This window comes from Papio anubis, chromosome 3 (assembly GCF_008728515.1).
Source record: "Papio anubis isolate 15944 chromosome 3, Panubis1.0, whole genome shotgun sequence".
In the NCBI taxonomy this organism is placed as follows: Eukaryota; Metazoa; Chordata; class Mammalia; order Primates; family Cercopithecidae; genus Papio; species Papio anubis.
In genome coordinates this window covers 180,032,831-180,058,797 of record NC_044978.1, presented here as the reverse complement: position 1 = coordinate 180,058,797, position 25,967 = coordinate 180,032,831, and the positions used below count along the sequence as shown (strand labels likewise).

At 57.0% G+C, this 25,967-nt stretch overlaps 2 protein-coding genes across 2 annotated transcripts in view; one reads left to right on the top strand and one right to left on the bottom strand.

Moving 5' to 3' along the window:
• The window catches only part of SORCS2 (sortilin related VPS10 domain containing receptor 2), a 549,615-nt gene that overhangs the window by 293,015 nt on the left and 230,633 nt on the right, over positions 1–25,967 (bottom strand). The window lies entirely within an intron of this gene.
• PSAPL1 (prosaposin like 1) lies at positions 13,164–14,964 on the top strand. The gene has a single exon (XM_031664748.1). It carries the CDS (start codon positions 13,240–13,242, stop codon positions 14,803–14,805), a length of 1,566 nt encoding a protein of 521 aa, XP_031520608.1. The 5' UTR covers positions 13,164–13,239; the 3' UTR covers positions 14,806–14,964.

Genomic DNA, 25,967 nt, shown 5'->3' with positions numbered 1-25,967 from the left:
AGGAGGAAAGGGAGGGAGGGGAGAGAAAGGGAGGAAGGGAGGGAGGGAGATGGAAAGGAAAGGAGATGGAAAAGAAAGGAGACATGGAAGGAGGAAGGAAGGGAGAGAGGGAGGGAAGGAGAGCAGGGAGGGGAGAAGAGAAGGAATGAAGGAGGGAGGGAGTGAAGAGGAAGGAAGGGAGGAAGACAGGCAAAACCCTTCCTGGGACTACAGGAACCTAGAGTCCAGCATTCCTCTCTGTGCCTGGCTGGCGCAGGGCTCTGAGCACGCCTTGGCCACACTGAGTGACGCGGGAGATGCCCCTTGCCCTGCGCCGCAGTTCCACCTCCAGGCGCCACACTCCGGCCGCTCTCCCCGCTTGCTTGCACGCCACAGGGCCCAGAGCAGCAGGACAGTGGGGGGCACAAAACACAATTGTGCCTCAGAAAGAAAGTAGCCACACTGCTGGTTCTTCCCACAGTGGACTCTCACCTACCTACAGGGATGCGTTTCCTGGACATAACAGAGTGAAGAAGAGCAAGCCTCCGCCGGCCCCCAGCGTGAGCCGCTCACACACATTCGAGGCCGGTGACACAGTGGTATATGTGGCGAAACCGAGCAGGCGTGGACGGGAAGCATCAGCCCGCGCGTGGAGGTCACGTCTACGGGGCGGAGGAAGGGGAGAAACGCCTCTACTGGATCTGCAGTGCTTCACTTCTCTCAACAACCTGAGATGCACGTGCAGAATGCTCCCATCTCTGGGACATCCTGGGATGCACAGGCTCCGTTCCATCCTGGGTCACAGTTTGTTTCATAATTCCAGTTTCGAAATGCCAGGCTCCATCTTCCAAGAACAGGAGCCTCCTCAGGGTCCTGCCCCGAGCCTGTCCCCGCGGCTGCTGAGCCTGGAGGACCCACGTGCTCTGGCAGCCAAGTTTTGAGGTCCACAGTCCCAATGTGTGGATGGTTGGACTCATTTGTGAGTTGCGTTTCTATCTCTCCCTGCAAAACAGAACCCTTTCCAGAATGGGAGTAAAATCCAAATAGAAATCATGGATCTACGATGATCCGTGTGCACATACTGGCTTCATTGGACATGTAAATTCAGGTCAACCCTGGCTCTGAACTTCCCTAAGCCTCAGTGTTCCCATCTGTAAAATGGACACTATATTGAGGGTTTACCAGGTGCAAGGGACTTAGCCAGATGTTCTAACTTTTAACTCTTGTCAGGTACTAGTAGGATCCTTTCTTTACACACAAGGCAAGGCCTGGAGGCAGAAGTCAGCTCATTCAGGCAGGGGATGCCCAGGATGACACGCTCCACTCTCAGTCGCCCGGGCCTAAGCACCCTTCCCCTCAGCAACCCAGTAACCTCCTTGCAGAGAGTTACAAGGAGGATGCAACCACTTTCACAGCCTCAGAAGGAACCAACCCTGCCCATACCTTGATCTAGGACTTCCAGCCCCCTGAACTGAGCACACAGGGTCCTTTTGGGACCCACTTCTATAAGAAAAGTACTTGTCAGTAAAGGTGACATGGCTTCTCCGAGCTCCTCTGTGCCGGGACAGCCAGCCCCGGACGAATCTCAGCTCAGTGGGGTGAGAAGGTGAGCTAGGCTCAGAGACAGCCCGGCTGAAGGTGAGGGAAACCTTAGTCCTGCAGCAGGCTGCCATGACCCAGGGTGAGTCTCAGTTTCTGCAATGGGAAATGCGGCTAACCCTGCAGACTTAACATGCACAGTGGCTTGGTGGTTTCCCCAGGTAGGACACAGGTCCTATCTCCATGTCCCGGGGTTTCCCCACGACACTGCATGTACAATCGCCCCTGGTGGCCGCTGCTAAGGGATACCTGGCACAGCTGGCACTAACGCTAGGGTGCACCCCTTATAGGCCAGGAACAGGGACTCAAAGAAGGCATGGCCCCTGCGCTCAAGCCCCAACTCCAGGCCTGGATCCCAGCCATCATCACCTCAACAAGGCTGCTCAGGGTCATACTGGGGCCAGAGGAGCAGGCTCAGTCCCTCCCGAGGGCTCAGGAAAGGCCAGCTGCAGGGGCGGCCCCTCAGCAGCGTCCCAGGCATCTGAGCTGATTGGAACAATCCTACTCAGATGCCAATCCCCAGCAGGTACCCCAATACTCACAAATAGTGATGACCCTATGGGTAGAATTGTGTCCCCTAAATTCATATATTGAAGCCCTAATCCCCAGTGAAGCCACCTGCAGCCCCTGATGCTTCGGAGGCCGCTGTGAGGAGCCATGGCTGGGGGGGCAGGGGCGGTGCTGAAAGCCACCCACAGTTCCTGGGGTGGGCGGGGCATGGGGCCGAGTGCTTGTGTCCCTCCGACTCACTGTGCGACATCAGAGGCTTACTGATGCTCAGCTCTGCTGGGAAATAAGGTTCTTTTCTTCCCTCCCCTCCCCTTCCCACCTCCTTCCTTTATCACCATCCCTCCAACCCCCAGTCTGACCTCTTTCATTGGCTTTAAGCTCAACCAAAAGGGAAGGGAAAACGGAAGACAGGGAGGAAGGAAGGAGGGGGGAAGAAATGAAAGGAAAGGAATGAAAGAAGGAGAGAAGGGAGGGAAAAAGAAAGAAAAGAAAAAGGAAAGAAAGCAGCTTCAAGGCATTTGGCTCTGGCCTGAGGAACTGTGCACATGTGAGGGGTGGGTCTGGGTAGGTGGGCACCTGTCCCCCGTCCCTCTACTCTCAGGGCCACTGGAGATGCTGCCTGTGGCCCCAGGGATGACAGCTCCGACCGGGAAAAGCAGCTGGCCATCCCTGGGCCCCTCTGGAGTCCTGCGCTTCCTGACGTATCCAGCCCCCAGCAACCCAGGAGGGTTGAGTCTGCCACAACCGTGACAAAAGGGCAGCCTGGCAGGTGAGTGACTGGCAGGGCCACAATATCCTGAGCAGTGCAGCTTAGGGAAGCGTTTAGGCCCTTGCCGCCTCCTCTGGCCTCCCTGCAGCCCCCATCCTGGCCTCCATCCCACTCTGTTCTGCCTTCAGTGCCCAGCTCCTGAACAGAAGCCGATGAGTCCAGCCCTGGTGCTTCCCTCAGTCCCGCTCCAACCACAGGACCTGCTGCTGCGCCCCAGGCCTTCTTCCACTCATGGAGGGCAGCTGTGACTCAAAATCACCCAAATTCCTCCCTGGCAGGAGGCCTCATGCTCTTCCAACGATGCCCTCCCACATCTTAGGCTGTGAATCCAGCAGCCCCTCCAGACCCGGCTCTCCCCCATCAACCCTGGCTCCTCTCCCCCGGCTCTCCCCCTGGATGTCCCCAGCCTCAGCACCTCAAACATCAACCAGAGCCTGTGATTTCTGTACTTTCTCCTTGGGTCTGGTCCTTACTGCCAAGTCCCAAGTATCTGTTGAAGGGCACCTCTGCAGGCATGTCCCACAAACTCTCGCCCTCACCATGTTGGCACTGAGGTCCCCATCTGCCTCCCGCAACCCAGTCCTGACCTCTGGGAGAAGAGACAGCCAGCCCATCTCGCAAGTCTGGGCCTCTCCCGACCCCTCCCTCTCACCGCCCACAGCAATGGCCCAGTCCTGTATCCCTCCCCACCCTCCCTCTGCTCCCTGCCCTGGATCAGGCCACCTGGGTGTTGCAACCACAGCCCAACAGGTCTGCCTGCCTGGGTCCCCTCCTCCGGTTCATTGTCCGAGCGGCCCAAGCCAAACGTTTGGTGTGTGCCTGACTCTTCTCTTTCTCGCACATGCCACATTTGAACCATCAGCAAATCCTGTTGACTGGCTCTAACTTCAAGCAGATGCTGAATCTGCAGCCTGTCACCTACCGTCGCCACCCGAGGCCCCGTGGCTTCTCCTCCAGATCACCACAGTCGCCTCCGACTCCTCCTCGGCATGCTACCTGCTTCCACCCTGGCCCCAGATCCTGGTGGCCGCCGCTAAGGGATACCTGGCACAGCTGGCACTAATGCTAGGGTGCACCCCTTATATGCCAGGAACAGGGGCTCGAAAGAGGCGTGGCCCCTGCACTTAAGCCCAACATGGTGCTTTTAGAAGCATCATGGGATCATCTCAGCTCTCTGCTCAAAACCCTGCTCTGGCTCCCTACTGCCCTCGGAGGAAGAGCCAGACCCACTCACAGGATCGCTGTGACCGCAGCACCTTCTGCTCCCGCCCCCATCACCCCGCTCAAGTCTTCTGGCCCCTGTTCTTTCTGCACCCACCTGCCACAGGACCTTTGCACAGGCTGGCCTCCCTGCTTGGTGCATAGACACTGACCTGTCTCTCTCACAGCTCCTCCAAGTTTAAACTCAGATGTTTTGTTGAGTCACAGAGGCCTTCCCTGAACACACATGCTCCTGTTTCCAGTCCCCTTACAACCTATACAATGTCTCCACCCCACTCACCACTTTCCTCCGTATTGTAACACTTATGATATGTGTTGTTTAATTTCTGCTTCCTCCGCTAGAATAGAAGTTCCAAGAGTGCAGGGTTTCTGTCTGTTTTGTTAACTTAAATACTCCCAGCACCTAGAATAGCACTCAGCACATAGAAGGCTCTTGGTAAATAATTGCTGAATACGTGTATGAAAATAAAGACCAATAAACATGGTGCAAGTGTACAAGTGTTTGCTTTGAGGGTCTGCTTAGTCCCGTCTTCTAACAGGGAAAGAGGGATTCTGCACATTTCACCAGCCCTCAGCCTTCACCTGTGGGGATGAGACAGCCCCTTTACCTGTGGGGGAAGCACTCCCAGCTTGCTCAAGGAGCTTCTGGGGGCAGGTGGGCGTGTGGGGCCTGTTGTGTTAAGATGGGCCGGCAGCCACAGTCAGGCCAGGGAGGTGGAGGCTGACATGCCCGCACTGGGGAGGACCCCTGTGGGAACCCACCTGCAGGCCTTCCTGAGCCACAGACTCAGGAGCGAGGAAGCCAGGCTGCCCAAGGTGCTGGCGCATGGGAGATGCTTGGCCAGTCCAGCATTCTGTACTTGTCCCTCTAACACCAAGGTGCTGAGACTCCGGAAAGGTCTCTGGCTCTGGAGGTGTGACCTCAAGGCCCCAAAGTCCTGAGTCTCAACACCTAAGTTTCTGTGGTCTCTGGTCCTTATGTCACAGACCCTGGGTCTCTGCACCTTATGACAAGGCTAAGCTTTATGACGGAGCTTCTAAGTGCCTGGAGTTGGGGCCACTGTGGCTGGAAGTTTCAGTGCCTCTCAAGGTTTCAGGTTATAGGGACTAAGGAACTGGAGTTCTGGCTCCCAAAACTCCCTGCATCTCAGGCCTGTGTGGTCTCAGGGAGTTGAGGTTCCAATGGTGGCCACGTGCTCAGAAGGACTTTAGAGGCAGCAGCTAGAGACTGGTGAGTCCTAGGTGCTCCACAAACACTCAGGTACCTGCCCTAATCCCAGACGCTCTGCACCACAGGGGGCCTCCCTGCTCCAGACTTCTCAGGGCCAAGGCTGGATCTGAACCACAGTCGAGTTTAACGTCAAGGTCACCAGTGCCCAGAACCCATCAGTTGTGGGTTGAATTGTGCCCTCTTCCTCCCAAAAAAAGGTACATTCAAGTCCTAACCCTGCTACCTGTGATCTGATCTAGTTTGGAGCTAGGGTTTTTGCAGATGTAATTAGTTGAGATGAGGTCATATTCAATTCGGGTGGCCCCTAAATCCAATGACTGGTATTCTCATAGGAAGAAGGAAATCTGGACACAGAGACACAGAGAAGAAAGCTGCAACGGAGGCAGAGGCTACAGCAATGCAGCTGCAAACTCAGGCCTGGCGGGGATCACTGGCCCCCGCCAAAGCCTCCCCACAGCCTTCAGAGGGAGCACGGCCCTGCCGACACCCTGATTTCAGACGTCAGACTCCCAGAACTGCGAAAGGAGTTCCTGTTGTTTTCAGCCACCCCGTCTATGTACATCGTTTTGTCGGCCTGAGGAACCTCCATACTGTTCAGAGGAGTTCCAGGGTGCCTGCTAAAGGCCATGTGCTGGGGCTGGGCTGCAGGTGCTGCTCTCTGCTTTGTTGATATCATGAAACAGGGCCGAAACCACGGCCTCAGAGTTGACCTCTGCAGTGGGGCTATCCCAGGTAGGGGTATCAGGTCAGCGGGGAGGAGAGGCCCCAGGAGGAGTGAGGGGGTCCTCGTCCTCCTCACCACAGCACTCACCTGTGAAAGGGCCAGAACCCCCAGCAGCCCCTGACTCTCTCAAGCACCACTTTTCCCTCCCTCCAGGAGTCACTGGGTCCCTGCTTGAGAGGAGGGGACCTGAAGGAGGAGGTGGATGGCAAGCTGGGCTGGGGGAGGGAGTGCAGGGTGATTTGGGCTGGGGGAGGAAGTGGAGGATGATTTGGGTTTGGGGGAGGGGGTGGATGGTGATCTGGGCTGGGGAAGGGGATAGAGGGTGATCTGGGCTGGGGGAGGAGGTAGATGGTGACCTGGGCTGGGGGAGGAGGTGAAGGGTGACCTGGGCTGGGGGAGGAAGTAGAGGGTGATCTGGGCTGGGGGAGGAGGTAGAGGGTGATCTGGGCTGGGGGAGGAGGTGGAGGGTGATCTGGGCTGGGCAGCTCCCAGGTTCTACCCTTCCCTGGCTTCTCAAATCTCTGACGGGGAAGGGGCTGTGGCAAGGGCGCTTCCCTCTCGTGCCAGCCTGCACCTCCCCTGCACCCTGCCTGGACCTCGGCGCCCACACTCGGCTCAGGTATGAGTCAGGGCCTCCCACTCAGCCTCCAGCCACCCTCACCCAGCTCATCAGGCTGCCCCCACTTGCTGCCCAGCTCTGCCAGGCAGGAGCAGGCCTCTGTGTGCAGCGCCTTTCCCACAACTGGTGCTCACCTGGAAGCAGCCCCGACCCTGGCCTCAGGCTGCCCCTCACCTGGGGTGTGACTCTTTCCAGCTTTCACAAAGGCGGTATTTGGGAAATGTCACCTCCACCTTCCCAGAAGCAGCCAATGACTCCTTCCAGCCTCACTCTTCACCTGCCCTCCGACCCTCCCCTCCACCTACGCCCACCCCCTGCCACATCCCTGCTACTCAGTTAGCAGCTCGCGCCCACACTGGGGCCTTTGCCCTTGCTGAGTCCCCCTCCTGGGGTGCTTTCCCCTGGGTACCCACTTCATCCCCATGCTGAGCTCACACCTGCTTCCCAGGGACTGACAGCACCACCTCTCCCCAAATCTCCACCTTCCCCCACGGTCTTACCCCACGGAACTCCCTTCTGTCTGCCACTTGAGTGGTCACTTCATGTTCACTCGTTCATGGTCTGTCTCCCCATGAGCCACTCCTCATCTATCTTCATCCCCATTAAGCCCCTAGTACCCATCAGCTCCCACCCCGCAACTCACAGCAGGGCTTGGACAATGTTCGTGAAATGAGTGACCCATGATTCCCACCTTCGAGGCCCCATGTGGCCGGGCAATGAAGCTGGGCCCCAGAGAGGGACAGGAGGGTCACCCAGGAGACTTGGGAAGGGCAGAGGGGAGGAGAGGAAGCATGGGAGTGGGCAGGGAGCAAGTGGCAGCAGCTGGTGACCTGGCAGAGGGGATGGGGGGCAGGAAAGATGGCACTATCTGGGTCCCAAGTTCCACAGCAGACTGGGCAAGCCCCACTGGGCTTCAGGAGAAGGAGGCAACTCCATTACCCTGCACCTCCTCATTCAGAGAGAGGAACAGTAGCACATGGCACTGTGTACACAGGGTAACCCTTCCCTTCTGCACGGCAGGACCACAAGGGCCAATGGTGAAATGGGGGTGAAAGGGCCAAAGCCTCAGAAATCGGAGGTAAGCATGTTGTTCCCATTCACGCTCTCCCTTGGTCAGCATCAAAGCCTCCCTTATTCTCTCTGAAAGATGCCTCTCCATGAAGCAAGCCGCAAGCAGGTTCTGTCCCCCCAGAACACTTATTTGAGGAGAGAGCCCCCTTCTTTGTTCCCTCCTTCCTGGCCCCAGGCTGCAGGTCAGGGTCTTACCCACAAGGCGGCCTCCTCCCACCCTCCCTAACTCCATTGCAGCAAGGCTCGTCTTCACTTGGGGAGAAAACGCGAATACCTTGCATGTAACTTTTTGAAACAAATGGGGTTTACAAAAAAAAAAAAAAAAAAATACAGCCAATGGTAGCATTTGTTAAAGTGTGGGTGGAGGATGAATGTCTGTGATACCATTCTCTGCATTTTCTGAAGGGGTGAAATCAGAGCCACATGCAGCAACTAGCACCAGCAACACGGGTGGGTGACAGCAGCTGGTGTGGCCACTTCGGAGAAGTCCTGGGGAATCTGCTCAGCACACACCCACCTGCCCACACAGGTGCACACCCTACAGAAACATTCTGCACACCATCCGATGTCACCAAGTTGTTTGGAGCAGCCATGTTTGAATAACCCCAAACTGGAAACCACCCCACACCAGCTCAGGGTGGATGAACAGAGTGTGGGAAAGCCACACAATGAAGCACTGCCCAGCAAGGTGAAGGAACAGCCTACAGTCATGTGAACAACATGCCTGGATCTCATAACATCAAGCGAAAGAGGCAGGCACAGAGGACATCCTTTCCCTCCTGTTCAACTCCACCAATACGAGGTTCAAGAACAGACAAAATTAATCTGTGGAAGAAAAGTGTTTGCTCTCATTGACAAGTAACTGGGAAGGAGCACGCGGGACCATTCCGCCCCTTGACTGGGGTGTGCGTTCTGCAGGTGTGTGAAGATGTGTGCGTTTAGCTGTATGTGAAATTTATCTCAACAGAATAAAGAGAAATGTGTAGCAAGAAAGAGCTCTAGTTAGCAGGGTTTGCATTTCACAGTGGTGTTTCTAAAATGGCTTGGTTATATTCTAGGGTTCAGTAAGGGGTAAATAGGTTAAAGATCATGGGAGCCAAGCCTCTCACTCTTGGGCAGGGGAGTTACACTGCCCTGAGTGTTGGAAGTATCAGTGTGAACTCGTAGTCTTGTGAAGATGGATGGATGAATATGTTACATATACACATGTGTGTGTGCATGTGTGTGTATATATATATTGTTTCTATGTCTGTGAATGTTTCTATATTTCTCCCTGTGCACACCATCCCTCCCTCCTTCCTCTTTCACCCCATGTCAGGAAGAGGTAAGGTTTTCACTCAGAGGGCCTAATAGGCATGATAGCACAGGAGCAATGAGCACATTTCATATCCAGATATTGGTTTCTAAACACCATGATCCCTGGAGAACAGGCTGATTCCAGGGCTGGTTCAAAGAATGCAAAAGATGAGCCTAGAATATGTCTTGTGCCAGAAAGTACGGAAGTGCCAAAGAATGATGCCTGAGGGGACTCCCATAGATCACATCTGGGATAATTTTGGCACCAAAAGCAATGAATGATATGAAAAAAGTATGTGCAAATATATGCATGTGTAGGAACAGTTGGGTAGGTGGGTAGGTAGGTGGACAGGTGAGAGGAAAGGAGGGAGGGGTGGTGAGAACGTCGAAGCAAGTGGGACAGGTGTGTTGGGTTATAGTCTACTAAATAAACTTAAAAAAAAAAAAGAAAGTAAAAAATAATTCTGAGTCTTTTAAAAAAGAAAAAAGGAAAGAGGAAAGAAGGAAAAAGAGAGGCAGGGAGGGAGGGAGGAGAAGGGAACAGAAGGAAGGAGAGAGGAAGGGGAGATAAAGCTTTTTTAATTCACAAAAGAATACAAACTAATTAATATAGAAGGAAGACAGGGCTAGAAAATGATGGGCAGGTGCTCAAATAAATGCATAAACATTTCATGAGGAATAAGATCGTTACATATTTTCAAGATACCTTTCTAAATGTCGCTTATTAATTACAAGCAGGAAATAACTTTACAGAGAAGGAAACTGGTATATCTTCTCCAGGTGATCAAAGATCATGCATGTTGATAAATCAACAAAGCCTCCCTATGCAATGCATGACCTGGGTCTGGTCATGAGGAAAGCCCAGCCGGACCTGCAGGGAGGGACATTCTACAAAATAACCAGCTGGTTCCCCAGTGCTACAAAAGAAAACACAAAGCTGCCATCAGCTCTCGATGGAAGGCCACTGAGGCACCATGACCAGGGTGCCTGGACTGGGGCTCGACCTGGGAAATCAATGCCACATGGGGCAGCACTAGGGCTGCTGGTAAAGCTGAACTGGGCTGTGGGTTAAATTCTAGTATTGTATCCACACTACAGTTCTTTATTTTCATAAATGCACCCTGGTTATGAGAGAATGTCCTGGTCCTTAGGAAATAGGCACTAAAGTAACTGGGGTAAAGAGATACAATGTCTCCACCTATGCTCAAAGGTTATAAAAACAAATATGTGCAAATACATACGTGTGTGGACCGACAGGTAGGTGACCAGGTAGGTGGACAGACAGGTGAGAGGAAAGGAGGGAGGAGCAGTGAGAACCTCGAAGCAAGTGGGGCAGGTGCGTCTGGGCAAAGGTACTTGGGAGTGCCTTGCACCGTTCTTGCAGCCATCTTTAAGTAATCCAGCATCATCCCCCCGAACCCATATTAAAAAAAAATGTGTTTGGTTTTGTCCCCACTTCCTGGCACAGAGCTCCAACCCTTGGAATTTGCTGAGTGACAGAAGTGTATTCTGTTATTCATAACGACCCCCTCTGACCACACCTGAGTTTACGCTAATGAGGTGGCCTAGGGTGGGGTCCCTAGATGGCCTCTGATGGGGCTGGTCACCAGAAAGACCAAGCCACTCGAGGACTGGAATGTCCAGCCCCATCCCCTGGCCTCTGGGAAGGAGTGGGGACTGCTGGAGATTAAACCCTGGAAAATCTGTTGGACAATGAGGTTTGATGAGCTTCCTGGTTGGTGAACACATGGGGGCGTGAGGAGGGTGGCACACCCAGAGGGTGTGGGAGTCCTGCACCCCGGCCCCTAGTCCTTGCCTTGTGCATGGCCTCCTGAGTCATATCTTTCATGATAAATAAGAAATGTAAGCAAAGGGCCTCCTGAATTCTGTGAGCCACCCTAGAGAACTATCAAACCCGAGGAGGGGGTTGCAGGACCCCAGTTTATAGCCACTTCATCAGAAGTACAGGTGCCAACCTTGGACCTGTGATTATAGCTTCTAAAGTGGGGGCTGAACCCTTAACCTGTGGGGCCTGTGCTAACTCCGGGTAGTTGGTGTCAGAACTGAAAGGAATTACAGGGCACCCAGTTGGCATCTGTAAGAATCGGTCGTTGGTGTTGGAAAACACCCCACTCCCCGAAACAAAACAGACATGGAGCAATCGGAATTCCTCAAATGCTGCTGAGGGGAGTGGGAACGGGCACAACCACTTTGGAAATCAATCCAGCAGTATCTGCTCAGCACACACACACTACGCATGCCCAATCCGTGCCGCTCCCCGGTAATACCCAACAGAGAAGGGAAGATATGTGTGCATCCAAGACATGCACAGAAGCGTTTGGGGCAGCATTACTCCTACTAGCTCCCAAGTGGAACTGGCCCAAAGGCCAATCAAGGATAGAGTAGACAAATCCGCCGTAGTGGTGCACTGACCTAATTAATACACACCCAGGACCCAGCGGGGCATTCCACCTGCCCAGTGGAATTCTACCCAGAAACAAGAATGTTGGCTCTACAGATAAACACGGCAGCGTGGGGCAATCTTGTAAAGACAAGGCTGAGCCAAGAAGCCCTTCATTATCGGGGTGTTGTGCTAGGCTCAAGGGATGTCAGGATGAGGAGGACATTCTGGCCTCCTGGATGGCACCCCCTCAGTGCAAGAGACCAAGGTAGCGCAGTGGGGGCTGGGTCTGGAAGGACTCGCAGGAAGTCTGGCATGCAGCTGTGTTCACGCCAAGGGGCAGGGCCTTTTGTTTGCTTCAGCCTGGTGCCCAAAGTCCTGGTGGGATGTGAGTGGGTGCCCTGGAAATGTCAGGTGATGGACTGAATGAATGGCAGGCCCACCATAAGCCTGTAGAAATGCATCAACACACGCTTGGCTGAGTCAAGTCTAGATAGGGACACCCACGTACGTCTCCAGCCCCACCTGGGGTATGACCTGGAGGTGCTGGCCAGCTGCCATCCTGCAGCTAAGCACACCCAGACTCACCTGTTCCCTAAGACCGTCCCCTCCACTGGTGCCCAGCAACCAGAGTCCTTGGAAGTCACTGCAAGAACTCAGTAAATCCTATTTTCCGTCTTCTCTTCCCGACCCCTGCACCCAGCAGGAGGGCTGGCGGGAAGCACCCTGCACTACCGCATTCCTCACGAGTGGCTGCTGCAATTTCAGGCCAGGCTGCCTGACCCACATAACTGGGAAGTGTGTTCCTACGGAGCACCCAAGCCCAGGAAGCTGAGCTGAGGACACCCACATGGGGGGCTAGGGGAGCCCCTGCCATCAAACCCCTGGCCTGCCCACTCCTTGACTGTGTAGCAATTAGGCCAGAGGTGAGGCTGACTCCAGAATTCTCCATTTAATGAACAGGACCTGACACAAAGCGCCTGTGCGTGCCCACCCAGCTGACTCTCTCACCTAAGAACTATTTTTAAAACTAAGGCAGAAGAAAAAGATAAGATAACAGATGACACAGAAATGTAACAAACACCTTTTGTGTGTGTGTGCCTTCAACAAACATTTAATCCACACCTACCACGGACCAGCCCACACTCAACCTTTGATTGACATTTCTAGAATGAAAAAACCGGCTGGGCTCAGGACCTGGGTTTGCAAGTGGCTTTTGTGGCATGGCAGTGAGGTCCACAGCTCTCCCACTCCACAGGGCAGAACCCCGGCTGGGCACACGGCCCTGAGGCCACATTAGAAAACAGTGGCATCCAGGGGGTGGCCAGTCATTGGCATCACTCAATCTTCAGCAAATATAAGGCAGAGGATCCCTTTCTGTACCTCCCAGAATGGGGGCAGAGACTCCTTGGGGGGCCTCACATTCCAAGAGAGGACCCAGGCCACACAAACAAGCCAGGAGAGGACAGTGAGCCACAGAGAAGGGAACCCCAGGAACTACTGCAGCAGGGGGAGGCGGGGACGCAGCCCAGCCAGGATTTCCTAGGAGCTGAGCTTCATTCACTTATCAACTAGGCTCAGAAAACTGGTAAGAGTTTGTCTTATCCAAGGGAAAAGAGGGGAGGGATAGTGTTCCGGGCACTGCAAGAGCAAAGGCCAAGAGGCCAGGAACCCCCGGGCACAGGGTGTGTGTCAGGCTGTGGGAGTGGCCAGGAGGTGGGGCCCCCCTTCTGCACCTCCTCTGGGGCCAGGCAGGAGAGCCGGGTTTATAGCAGCAGCCACTTCTGGGTGCTCTGGAGCCGGAGAGTCCCTGGGCAGCATGCTGTTTGCCCTGCTCCTCCTTCCCAGCCTCCTGGGGGCCACCAGGGCCAGCCCCACCTCAGGCCCCCAGGAGTGTGCAAAGGGCTCCATGGTGTGGTGCCAGGATCTGCAGGCAGCTACCAGGTGCGGGGCCGTGGGGTACTGCCAAGGGGCCGTATGGAACAAACCCACTGTGAAGTCTCTGCCCTGTGATGTATGCCAGGACATAGCAGCTGCCGCTGGCAACGGGCTGAACCCTGACACCACGGAGTCTGACATCCTGGCTTTGGTGATGAAGACCTGTGAGTGGCTCCCCAGCCAGGAGTCTTCAGCCGGATGCAAGTGGATGGTGGATGCCCACAGTTCAGCCATCCTGAGCATGCTCCACGGGGACCCGGACAGCGCCCCGGCACAGGTGTGCACAGCGCTCAGCTTCTGTGAGCCGCTGCAGAGGCACCTGGCCACCCTGGGGCCACTTTCCAAAGGGGACACCTCTGAGACTGTGGCTCCATTCATGGCCAATGGACCCCTTAGGTTCCACCCTCCCCAGGTGCCTGAAGGAGCTCTATGCCAACACTGTGTACAGCAGGTCTACCAACTCCAGGAGGCTGTCCGGTCCAACTTGACCTTGGCAGACTTGAACATCCAGGAGCAGTGTGAGTCCTTGGGGCCTGGCCTGGCTGTCCTCTGCAAGAACTACCTCCGTCAGTTTTTCGTCCCTGCTGAGCAAGCACTGAGCCTTCTCCCCGCGCAGGAGCTCTGCAGGAAGGGGGGATTCTGTGAGGAGCTAGGGGCACCTGCCCACTTGACTCAAGTAGTGGCCATGGACGGGGTCCCCTCCCTGGAGCTGGGGTTGCCAAGGAAACAGAGCGAGATGCAGATGAAGGCCGGCGTGACCTGTGAGGTGTGCATGAGCGTGGTGCAGAAGCTGGACCACTGGCTCATGTCCAACAGCTCTGAGCTCATGATCACCCACGCCCTGGAGCGCGTGTGCTCGGTAATGCCCGCCTCTATCAGGAAGGAGTGCATCATCCTGGTGGACACCTACAGCCCCTCCTTGGTGCAGCTTGTGGCCAAAATCACCCCAGAGAAGGTGTGCAGGTTCATCCGTCTGTGTGGCAACCGGAGGCGGTCCCGAGCACTCCCTGACGCCTATGCCGTCGTGCCGTCCCCAGAGTGGGACGCGGAGAACCAGGGCAGCTTCTGCAATGGGTGCAAGAGGCTGCTCACGGTGTCCTCCCACAACCTGGAGAGCAAGAGCACCAAGCGAGACATCCTGATGGCCTTCAAGGGTGCCTGCAGCATCCTGCCGCTGCCCTACATGATCCAGTGCAAGCACTTCGTCACCCAGTATGAGCCTGTGCTCATCGAGAGTCTCAAGGACATGGTGGACCCTGTGGCTGTGTGCAAGAAGGTAGGGGCCTGTCACGGCCCCAGGACCCCACTGCTGGGCACTGACCAGTGTGCCCTGGGCCCAAGCTTCTGGTGCAGGAGCCAGGAGGCTGCCAAGCTGTGCAACACTGTGCAGCACTGCCAGAAGCACGTATGGAAAGAGACGCCCCTCCACACTGGGGAACACGCATGACCGTGGCCGCCAGAGACCCAGAGCCTGCTAGCCGAGCCCCAGGAGGTTCCTGTACCCGACAGGAGCCCCAGGAGGTGGGTGCTTTCCCATCCCCATCTCACAGATGAAAAACTGAGGCTCTGAAGAGAAAGGCTGGGAAGGAGCAGAGCCAAAGTTCAAAGCCAGGTATTCCTGACCCCGAAGGCCTCTCTCTTTAACAACTGTGCTGCCTCGAAAGCATCTTTACTGGACCAGAGCAAACTCACGTGCCCTGTCCCCGACCCAGCCAAGGCTGCCCCTTCATCTCCAAGGCTATGATGTTGCCGGTGGTTCCATGAGAGCCTGCCCATGGCCTCGGGTGCCCCTTTACCTTCTGCTGGATGGACGTCCGGCTGTGAGCCAGGCTGGGGTCGTGGCCGGGATGGGCAGAGGCAGAGGCAGATGGAGGCATGGAGGGCCCATCACTAGTGGGGTCGTTACCTCTTGTCAACAGCTGGGCGTGGCTCAGGCCAGAGCTTCTCAACCTAGAGTCCCTGGGGATGGCTGCCAAAGGTGTGTGTGAGAGACACGTATCCCTGGACTTTTCTTGGGGGAGGTCTGGGACTTTGGCCACATTCTCCAAGGGCTGCTGGGCTTCAGAGCAGTCCCCCCCATGTCTCGGCCACCACAGGGCCCCTCTCTCTCCTTGTGCCCCAGACCCTCTGCTGCCCTGGTAATGAGCAGAAGGGAAGTCTTGGGGTGTGCTCAAAATCAGGAGAGCAAAACATGCCAGGCAAAAGCCCCCGGGAAAAGCCGGAGGAGTCTGGGGTGACCACCGGGGTGTGGAGCAGCAAGGGCAAAGACAGTGATCACGGCCCTCCAGCTGTCTGAACCTCAGTTTTCTAATCTGTAGAATGGGGATGATCATACCTGCCTCACAAGAACGTTGAGACAATTCATAGAAATGTTCTGGAGCCCTTTCCCCCGTGACCGGCATTCATGAGTCTGCTGGGGCCAGAAAACCCATCTCAGGGGCTCAGCGGGGCACCCAGGAGAATCTGGCTGTGCACGTGCTGTATAAACCACAAGCGTTCTCCACATGCTGTGTGCCGCGTTTTTATTCGCAGGGAAGGCGCAGGTCCCAGAGCTGCTACAACAGTCCCCATCTTGCCCTAGTGCCTCCACCTTGCCCCAGTGCCCCCTCTGGCAGAAAGCCTCTGGGGGCTTCCAGGTGGGTTCAAGTGCTCCTGTGGTTTCTGCTCCTGCTGTGTGGCTCCAAGGGAGTCCCTGGGCATGAGCCTGCCGTGTTCTTGCAGCTGGCCCAGCACCCACGCGCAGCAGGTGCTCACACATCTGGGAGCCACACACATGAGTCCCGGGGGTGGAAGCTGGCATTTCACCTGAGGCCCATGGATTAATTCTCTTCTTGAGCAAGAGGTACGCCAGGCCTGGATGGACAGGATGTGAGCGGGTACTGTTTTCCAAGAGGCCACACCCGAGCTCTTAAGTAAACGCCCCAGGCCTGGGCCACCGCCCCAGGAACACAGGCACACTTGGCCTGGATTCTGGATGCCTCAAAAGTGGCCCCTGTTGCTGATCAGGCCTGGGCCCGCTGGGCAGTCCCACAAAAGATGAGGCCAGCAAGGGGTGGCGGTCATACCTGGCCACCGGATGGGCCATGGGAAGGCAGATGTGCACCAGACTCCAAAACAGAGGGCCTGAAGTTGTGGGCCTCCGTATCTGCCTCTTCCCCTGAGACCACCCGCCCTCTCCAGGAGCAGTCCCAGAGGCTCTTGGTCTGCCTGCCGGACACACCCTCTGGGACAGGATGGAGCCACAGGCCCTCCTCTGGCTTGGCTGTGAGTTGGGAGGATGTGTATGACATGACCTGAAATCCCCCAACAGGTCACCTGGGAGAGACCGGGAGAGGGCAAGCGCTATACCTGCCAGGCGGCCCAGCTCAGCACACCTGCCTCAGCTCAGTGCACCTGCCCCAGCTCAGCGCACCTGCCCTGGTTCAGCACACCTGCCCCAGCTCAGCGCACCTGCCCCAGTTCAGTGCACCTGCCCCCACCCCAGAGCTACCTACAGCGGGTGGTCAGGGTGAGCTGTCTCCATGCCCTCTTCCCCACCCACCCCCCAGGCCCGGGTACCAGCTCCTCCCACAGAGCCACTGACCAAATGCATCCCCGCTAGATGGCTGCCCATGATGAACCGAGCTCACTGGTCATGATCCCACAGGCCCAGCTGCACACCCAGGTCATGAGCACAGCCCTGCCCCACCCCCACAGGGGCCCTCTGACCCCTCCACTCACTCATCTGCCACCAAAGTGGCAGGGTCCCAGTCACCTCCATCCCTTGTGCCCGGCACCAAGCCCAGAACACAGGAGGTGCTCTGCAAGGGTCTGCATGGGGTGGCTGCCTTGGGGGCTAAAGGCAGAGAGGCAAGAGGAGCAAGGGACGGGCCCGCTGGTGCTGACGGCAGCACCACCATTCAGTACTGAGACCGAGGCTTAAGGAGTCCATCCAAACGACTCCATAGCACTGCATTCAGACTGAAAAAGGCTTTTCAGGAGAAGGCCCTATAACTGCCCAGCTGTGGGAGAGGAGACGCCAGCCCAGGAGAAGAGCAGCTAGCCCTACTGGGCCTAGAAGTTTGGAAGACCCATCCCAACAAGGATGGGAAATCAAGACAGATGCTGAGCATGGATCTCCCAGAGGCGGTGACTGCACCACGCAGAGGAGCATCTCTGCCTGGGAGGAGGGAGAGGGCTCCCGCCGGGCTGCCAGAGCTGGGCAGGTACCCGCGCCTTCAGCCAGACACACGCCGGGCATTCTTCAGATGCCGTCGTGAGGCAGAGACCTGGGACGCCCCAGAACACCTACAGATGCTGCCCCTCGTGCTTTCTCAGCCACACCAGGGTGCAGAGGGGCTGGGGGAGCCGGGAAAAGGGTTTGGTGGTCCGGCGTTTTTTTGGTTTGTTTTTTGGCTTGGAGCTTTTCTTAGAAGTGATGTGTTGCTAGAAACTTCAAACCAGATACAAATACACCCCATGATGTTCTCTCTCTCTCTCTCTCTCTTTTTTTTTTTTTTTTTGTGAATAATTTATACAAACTCAGGGCTCTCCTGGAAAGCATGGAAGAGCAGTCCGTGGGCACAGCCGCCTTCAATGTGGGAACGGTGAGCCCTGAGCCCAGGAGGGACACGTCAGGGACAGCCCATGCTGTCCACGCTCCCTCCCCCACTTTCACCTCCCGGGATGAACTTCAAATCCTATTCCTTACAACGAGAAGCGGGCCTGGAAAAGCTTCCCCCGCACACCTGAGTGCCATGCACCACAGGACCTAGGACAGTGGCCCCTGTGCACCGGACGGGGGTTGCCAGCCTGCCGGGCATGGCTCCAGGAGCTGTTCTGGCTTCACTCATGCTCCCTCGCCCCATAGCCACCATGAGACAGAGACTATTCTTATTCTATTCCTCAGAGGTGGATGCTGAAACTGGAGAAGTAACTTGCCCAAGGCCACACAGCCAGTAAGTGGAGGGAGCAGCAGGCTCAGGGCCTGTGTTCTTGTCCTCACACCCGCGACACACAAGGCATCCATGTGTAAGTCCTGATCCCACCACTCTGGGGCCTTGGTTCAGAGTCCTCATCCCTAACCAGCGTGACCCCACCTCCCCGGGTTCCTCCGCAGGACTGAGGGTGCCCTGTGGGAGGGGCCCGCTGGGTGCCTGCACAGAGGAAGGGGCTTTGCCAGGCACGTCCTTCCACGACACCTCTGTCTTTTCTGTTTTTCCAGCTAGTCTCTTAAAATACATTTTCAGTGTTACGTTTTTGCAGATCTTTAAGTGACACTGTGATTTCCAGGTCTGGTAAGGCAGATTCACTTTCCCAGAGTGCCGTAACCACTCCCTGCTGCTGCTTTCTTCATGTCTCCCTCACCAAATGCCCTTAGAGTGGAAGAGGCGATGGGACCTGGTAAATTAGTCAAATGCTGATGCCAAGGCCCTGAGAGTGCGCAGGGCTGCAGGGACGTCCAGCTGCTGTGAGCCCCCAGCCACGTCTCTGGGGAGCTGCGGTGGAATACAGCGGCACCTAGGAAGCTCATGCTCAACTCCAGCCATGCCTCAGGGGCTTCGTGATGTCACAAGGCACCTTCCCCAAGGCCCTAGGCAGAGGGTGTGCAGGCCCGACCTCATGCACACATGCACGCATGTGCCTCAATGTAGACGGTTCTGTGCCAGGTCAAAAGTCACCAACTCTGCCACCCCTGAGCCAACTCTTGCATTCTCTTCTCCTCAATTTCCTCATCTGTGAAATGGTCACAGCAGCCCCACATGCCTATCCAACAGCATAGTTACCAGGTTACAGTGACAACGAATCCTGCTAGTGGACACAACCTGTGAGCCAGCCACTCGGCTCACTCAGACTGGTGAAGAGGTGCCTTCCTGGGGTCTGGGCTCCCACACCCCACCGCCCCCTCTTGTCTAGTCTCATCACAGCCGTGATCTTGACAAAATGTAAGTCCAGGCTAGCTCACAGCCTCCTCAACTCCCAGTAAAAGCAGATACAAGCTGAGGCCCTTACCAACCCTGCGGCACTGTTGCAGTTGGACTGTGTGTGGACCCCCGAGTGGGGTCCACCCGGGCGCAGCCCAGCCCCTCCCCTTGCTCCTTCCTCTCCAACCACCCTGACCTGGTATACCCCTCAGGCCCACCCCAGGGCCTTTGCTTGGCCCTAGACATGCGCCTCTCAGTCCCTCCTGCGGTTCCGGCCTTCCCTGCAGAACTCTGCCCAGCATCACCTCCAGTCCCCACCTGCTGTTCCCACCACTCCACACTTGTCTTAGTCTCTGCTGCCCTCACTGCCCTCGGCCCCAGAGCTGACTCTACTCGGCTATCTGGCTGTGGCCTGGCTTCCCTTGGAATGCGAGCTGCAGGAGGCAGGAGTTCACCTCAGTGGTCTCCGCCACAGTCCTGTCACCAAGACAGAGCCCAGCATAGAACAGGCTCCACGGGCAGGGCAAGAGCGAATGAGCACTGACTCTTCTGGGACCACCTGCAGCCCTCTGGTCTGCTCTTTGTGCCGATGCCGCCCTGGGGTCGCATGTTTCTCAGAAGGCCTAGCCGTGTCCATACCTTCCAGTTATATGATACGGAACCCGTCTTTCAATAAATGAAGATGAATCCATTCTGCTTGGTTCCAGCAGCCGCCCCAGGGACGCTGTGCAAAACAAGGCTGTCCTCCATGGCCCAGGCGAAGGCACGGGCAGATGGGCCCCACCCCAGGACCCAGAGATGATGGCTGGTGGGGCCTGGGTGTGGAAACCCAGGGAGATGCATGGTCCCAGAAGAGCCCACACAGCAGACCCCAGGTGGGTGAGCCTATTCCTGCCCTCTGGCTGCATCTCCACCTCCATCCCTCTGCCCTCAGGGGTGGTGATATGGTTCGGGTGCCTGCCCCCTCCAGAGCTCATGTTGAAACGTGATTCCCAGCGTTGCAGTGGGGCCTGGTGGGGGGTGTGGGATGTGGGGGTGGGGCCCTCAGGAATGGCTCTCCATGCCATCCCCTGGTGATGAATGAGTCCTCCCTCAGTTCACGTGAGATCTGCCTCCCACTCTTGCCCGCTCTCTCCATGTGACACTCTTGCTCCCTCATTACCTTCCACCATGACTAGAAGCTTCCCGAGGCTCACACGAGGCAGACCCCAATTCCCCACCTCCTGGGGTGTCCTGCATAACCAGTGAAACCCAGACTCGGGCATTTCCTTATAGCAACCCAAGAACGCACTCACACAGATGGTCAGCCGCCACAGGCAGGAGGAGGCACGCTCCGAGTCCCAGGCGCACCCCAGCTCCTTGGCCCCGACACTGCCTCGTCCGGTCCCCGTCAGGCGCTCTGGCGCATCCTCCCACTGCTGAAGCTCAGGAGTGAAGTCGGGGACAGGAGGCCCCCCTCTCTTTCCAAACCTCTGCAGCCGAGGGAGGGACGGAGCTCTTGCCCGAGGCCCCAGGCCCATGCTTAGATCACATTTAGGGTCTGGCTTCAAATAAAGGGATGGGGTAAAAACAGCCACGTTCAGTGACTCAAAGCCCCTCAAGAGTCCGAGTCCAGCCACACAAGACTTTGCTTTTCTCCTACCGAGAGGCCCCCTAGGTCACCCTCCATGCACCCGCAGTAGATATGCCGCCATGAATGCTGCCTTGGCGCTCCAGCTGCGCCAGGATTCTCCCCAGCACATCTAAACTCTCCAGATCCAGGCTGTCGCCCCGGCAGGCTGTGGCTGAGGGCAGGCGAGTGCTGGATGGAAGCAGCGCACTTCCCCTGCGCCCTTCACCACTGACCCCTTCCTTGGAGGGAGGGGCCCAGCCTCCATGGCTGCCCCCAGGAGGCCTGTCCCAGGGCCCCATTGCTCCAAACACGTCCCCTACTGTTATCTGGGTGCAGGCCCCGCTCGGCACAACTGGGCATTGCCGGAGCAGATGTGGATTCTGGGAGGCCAGACAGTAACGCAGAGAAGCACGGGCTTCACCGCCGGGGCGGGAGGGCCTCGCCTCGCCACTCGCTACCTGTGTGACCCTGGGAAAGCCACTGACCGGCCCACAGCCTCAGGCATCCCATAAGGACACACAGATGGTAAAGGTCCCCTCTCTTGTGGGTGTGTCCAGGGAGGAAATGAGGTGACCACACTGAGGACACCCCAGGGCCCGGCACATACAAGACACCCAGTACACGTGCTATTCCCATAGAGGGTTAGCTGATGACACCAACCCTCCCTGAGCTTCCTAGCGAGGAAGAATGCTGGAGGGTCCAGCTCAGGCTGCTCTCAAATTCCTGGCTTCAACCAACCCTCCTGCTTCAGCCTCCCGAAGTATTGGGATTACAAGTGTGAGCCACACCTGGCCTACGACACTTTGCAATATGGTTCTTAGGAATGGGCCCCCAGGAGCCACCCTCAGCAGGGCAGTGTGTGCTGGGAAGGCCTCTTCAAGAGCTGCATGGTCTCCCTGGCCTGCAAAGCCAGCAAAGTCGCCCTGGGCCTCCCCTGGCTCACAGCTACCAGCCCCGGGATCTGATGGGCCACTCATTGAGGTTGGGAAAAAATGTCTCAGGAACAGCAGACCCAGGGCTTTCCCCGCCCCGGGTAAAACACAGGGCCTGGCCTGCAACTCCCGCCTTCCCCACCTTCTCCTCTGGGTCTACAGCCACAGGGCAGCCTTGTGAGTACATCTGTTTCTGGAGGACATATGCTGATGAACAGCAAGCATGGAGAATGAAAACCACACCTTCCACACCTCCTGCGCCCCGGGGAGAAGACCCAGGGTCTGGCCCTCCCGAGACCCGTGCTCCGGGTCTAACTCCCCAGGACTGGATCATGACGCCTTCGTGCCTCAGTTTCCCTTCTGTAACCAGAAGAGGCTGGAATAGATTGGGGCACAGGCTCAAAGAGTCCCAGGGCCTGGAAGTGTGGATGAGGCAGAGCCTAGGCCCCATCCGGTGGGCCGTCCCTGCCTCAGGGGGACTTCAAGGCCCCACGAGAATGCTGGCCTGCTGCCGCCCCTTCGTTTCTCCAGCGAGGTGGGGACCCCAGGCTGCTCATGTGAGAATTCGCAATTGCTAAATGCTGACAGCTTGGTCCACTGCGGGCTGGGCCAAACCAAACCCACCGGAAGACTCAGCTGGGCCCTCTGCAGGCCTTGAATTTCCTGCTGTAAAATGAGTGTGATTTGGCGCCTGGGCCTCCTGACAACCATTTGATGGCTCAGAAGCCTCTGACGTTTCTTTGTGAGACCCAGAAAAGGAGCAGAGCCGCTCAGGTGTCAGGTTCCTAAACCGGGAGGGGTTAGGTATCATTTATTTAGGACAGTGGGAGTAACTGCAAAATGAAGGGGAAAGTCTCGCCACTCCCAAACCAGTTTCTCAGACTGACATTCCCAGGACATGCGGGAAACCGAAACCAGGACAGCAGAAGCGAAGGCGCCTTCCACAGGCAAAGGCCGTTTATCGGGGTCATCTCATCTCAAGGGGACATCTCTTGCCCAGGCTGTGGCTGTGGAGACAGAGAGCAGGTGCTTGCCGAAGGCCACACAGGCCAGTCCTGGGGTCTCCGGAGCCCGGGGTCACCCCACAGCGATCAAGGATCAGGGATTTGGGGCATTCAGCAAAACCAAAAATGGAGTCGCCTGCATGGTGTGCTGTTCCTAGTGGATTCTGGTGTGGGAGGATCTGAGGCTCTGGGTCGTGAGAGGCTGGAGAGAGCAGGAGGGAGGAGGTGCCCCTGCAGCCTGTGGAATCTGGCACCTCCCGGAACTGCACCAACATCTTGTGTTCCTGAGCTGGGCCCACAGATGGGGCAAGGTCACAGAAGGCCGGGGATCCATTCTGTCTTTCTGCTGACCCCGCAGCCCTCCGGGACACAGCACCCACGCCAGTGTCCTGGGAGCAGAGTACCTGCCCCTCGGGAGGTGGTGCCGGGCCCTGTGTGGGTCCAGCGTCCCTCAAGCCTCGATTTTAGGGCAGGTCCCAACATGCATGCACTGGGCAGCCTTCCTTGGGCATGTGGGGGTCTGTGTGTGCTGAAGGCATGGCAGGGAGGGCTTAAGGAGGTCTCCCATGCAGAACGCCCACAACGCTGCCCGCACACCCTCCCTGCTCTGTCCTGCTGAGAGCCCCAGCACAGGGTCTCTGGGCTGTGGAGCTGCTGTGAGCCCTGTGGAGGGCGGGGATCACACATCACGTTAGCAGAGGGGGGTGCTCCTGCCGCCATGAGGAGGTGAGGAGCGGCAAAGAGGTGGGCTCTGCTACCCACACACTGGGTGACTTGGGACAGCCTCTAGATCTTTCTAAGCCTCCATTTCCTCCCCCAATTCAGAGGACTGTGTGGACCCGGATTTTATAGCCAAGGGGCCGGACACAGTGTCCACACTGGGTGGACAGAGGCAGTGACGCCAGAGGGACAATAGGATGTTTCCACGGTCACACAGAGCTCAGGCCCAGAGAGCCCAGGCTGGAGACAGTTTGCCAGTCCTTCCTGCCCGCCACTGCCTGCCATCATGGGGTTTCCTGAAGGATCTGCAATGACCACCCCACCCTACCCTTCAGACGAGGAAACAGAGGCTCAGAGGGGGCTTAGAGCTTGCCCGGAGTCACACAGCTAACGATGGCAGAGCCCCCACGCTGGATCAAGCCTGCAGCTCTGTCCCACCGCCCGCTCCTCACACATGGCCAGGAACAATGTGAGACCCAGGGTGACAGGCCAGGGGCCAAGGTCCTGGGAAAAGCTGGCAACATCCCACTCTCCACTGGCAAGCAACGTCTCCCAGCCGTGCACAGACCCACGGATGCCAGGACACAGAGCGCCCTGCCATCCTCCTAAGCCACTGCATGCCGGGGCCCTTGCTGAGGAGAGAGGAGCATGCCTCTTCCCAACGCCACATGTGATGGTGTCACTTTGGCAGCTTGATGCTGGCCACCGTCGGGGGAGAACTTACACCACGAAAACTGGCCAACCTTACAAATCAGTGCCGCTGTTTTCTTTTTGTTTGTTTGTTTGTTTGTTTTTCCCGGAGTGCTGGTTGTTCGACATTTACCAGCACACCACTGTTTCTAAAGAAACAAGCCAAAGAAAGTCATCCACCCCAGAGATCACCACAGGGCAGCCCGGGTCTCCCTGAGCACCGACTCACACCAGGTGCTAGGCCAGGGCAGTGCTGGTCCCAGGCACGAAACTGACCTGTCCCCCAAAAAGTGATCATAGGCCAGCATCTCAGGCCAAATGAAATGTCCAGTCTCAGCTGGGCGTGGTGGTGCACACCTGTAATGCCAGCACTTAGGGAGGCTGGGATGGGAGCACTGCTTGGGGCCAGGAGTTTGAGCCTTCAATGAGTTATAAGCATCACCGCACTCCAGCCTGGGCGACAGAGTGACACTCTGTCTCTAAAAAGCAAAAACCTCCGGCCCCTGCTTTCCGCTCCACGGGAGGGCTCTAGGCACCGGACTCCAACAGCGAACCACACAGCCAGGGATGCTGCTCCAAGCCTGTCACCTAATGGAGCAGACACACAGGCCACAGATACGGAAATAATAACAATCATAAAGTTCTAACAGGAAACTGCATTAAAATAGTATCATCATCAATAATGCATTTAAGTCCTGGGCGGTTATGATCAGTGCGATGAAGAGAAAACAGCACGGAGCCAGAGCCTCCAACGGGGAGGGCACCCTGGACTGGATGGGCGAGGGGAGTGGCTCAGAGGAGGTGGCCTTCAGCTGGCATCTGAGGGATCAGAGCCAGCAGATCAGGAGCAGTTCCCCGGGAGGGATGAGCTGGGTGAAGGCTGGGAAGTGGAGAGAGGGGCGGGGGTGGGGGAGGAATGGCAGGTGCTGTGGCCGGTACATACTGGGGCCTTTAGAGAACCGGCCATGGAGACGGGCCGTGGTCTGCGGATCCCCGTGGGGTGCCCTGGGGGCTGCATGGACCTCCGTGGGGTGCCCTGGGGGCTGCATGGACCTCCGGGTGTGCTGAGAAGCCCTGGGTTCGTTATCAGCAGGCAGTGACGAGGCCTCTGTGCTCTCTGAAAGTTCACTTTGGTGTTGGAATGGACTCTCAGGGTCAAGGGCAGGCGCAGGGAGACCTGGCTTGTGGCGTCCAGGGGAGAGATGGCGGTGCCACAGGATGGGAGAGGAGGCCCATGTTCCGGGACATCCTGGAGGAATTGCAGATGGATAAGATGAGGGAGACACTAAGGAGTGTGTGGGTCTGAGAGATGGCCTGGATGGCAACCTGGCCCAGCACTCACACATAAGGGGATTAGGGCAGGAGCACTGAGGGGGCCTGGGGCCATCCCATCTCTGCCCCCAGCTCTGACCTTCACTGCAGGGGGCCTCAGACTTGAGTGTGGACCCCAGCCCTTACATGCCAGCCTGGTCCACACACCTCCCTCCCTAGGCAGCCATCGTGGGCCCATGGGCAGTGTCCACGAAAAGGAAGGCCGGGGCGGGGTCTGCCCAGGCTGTAGAAGTGGGCAGGGCATCCAGGACCTAGAGGAGGCTGCAGGCTCTGGGGAGCACACTCCCCCAGCCTGGGCACCCCTTGTCCCAGAGAACGGCGTGGCCCGAGGAGACTGAGCTGGGCTCTGAGACAAAGCAGCCCAGGTGGCCCACTCAAAAGGGCGGTGACAGAAGGTCAGAGGACGGATAGTGACA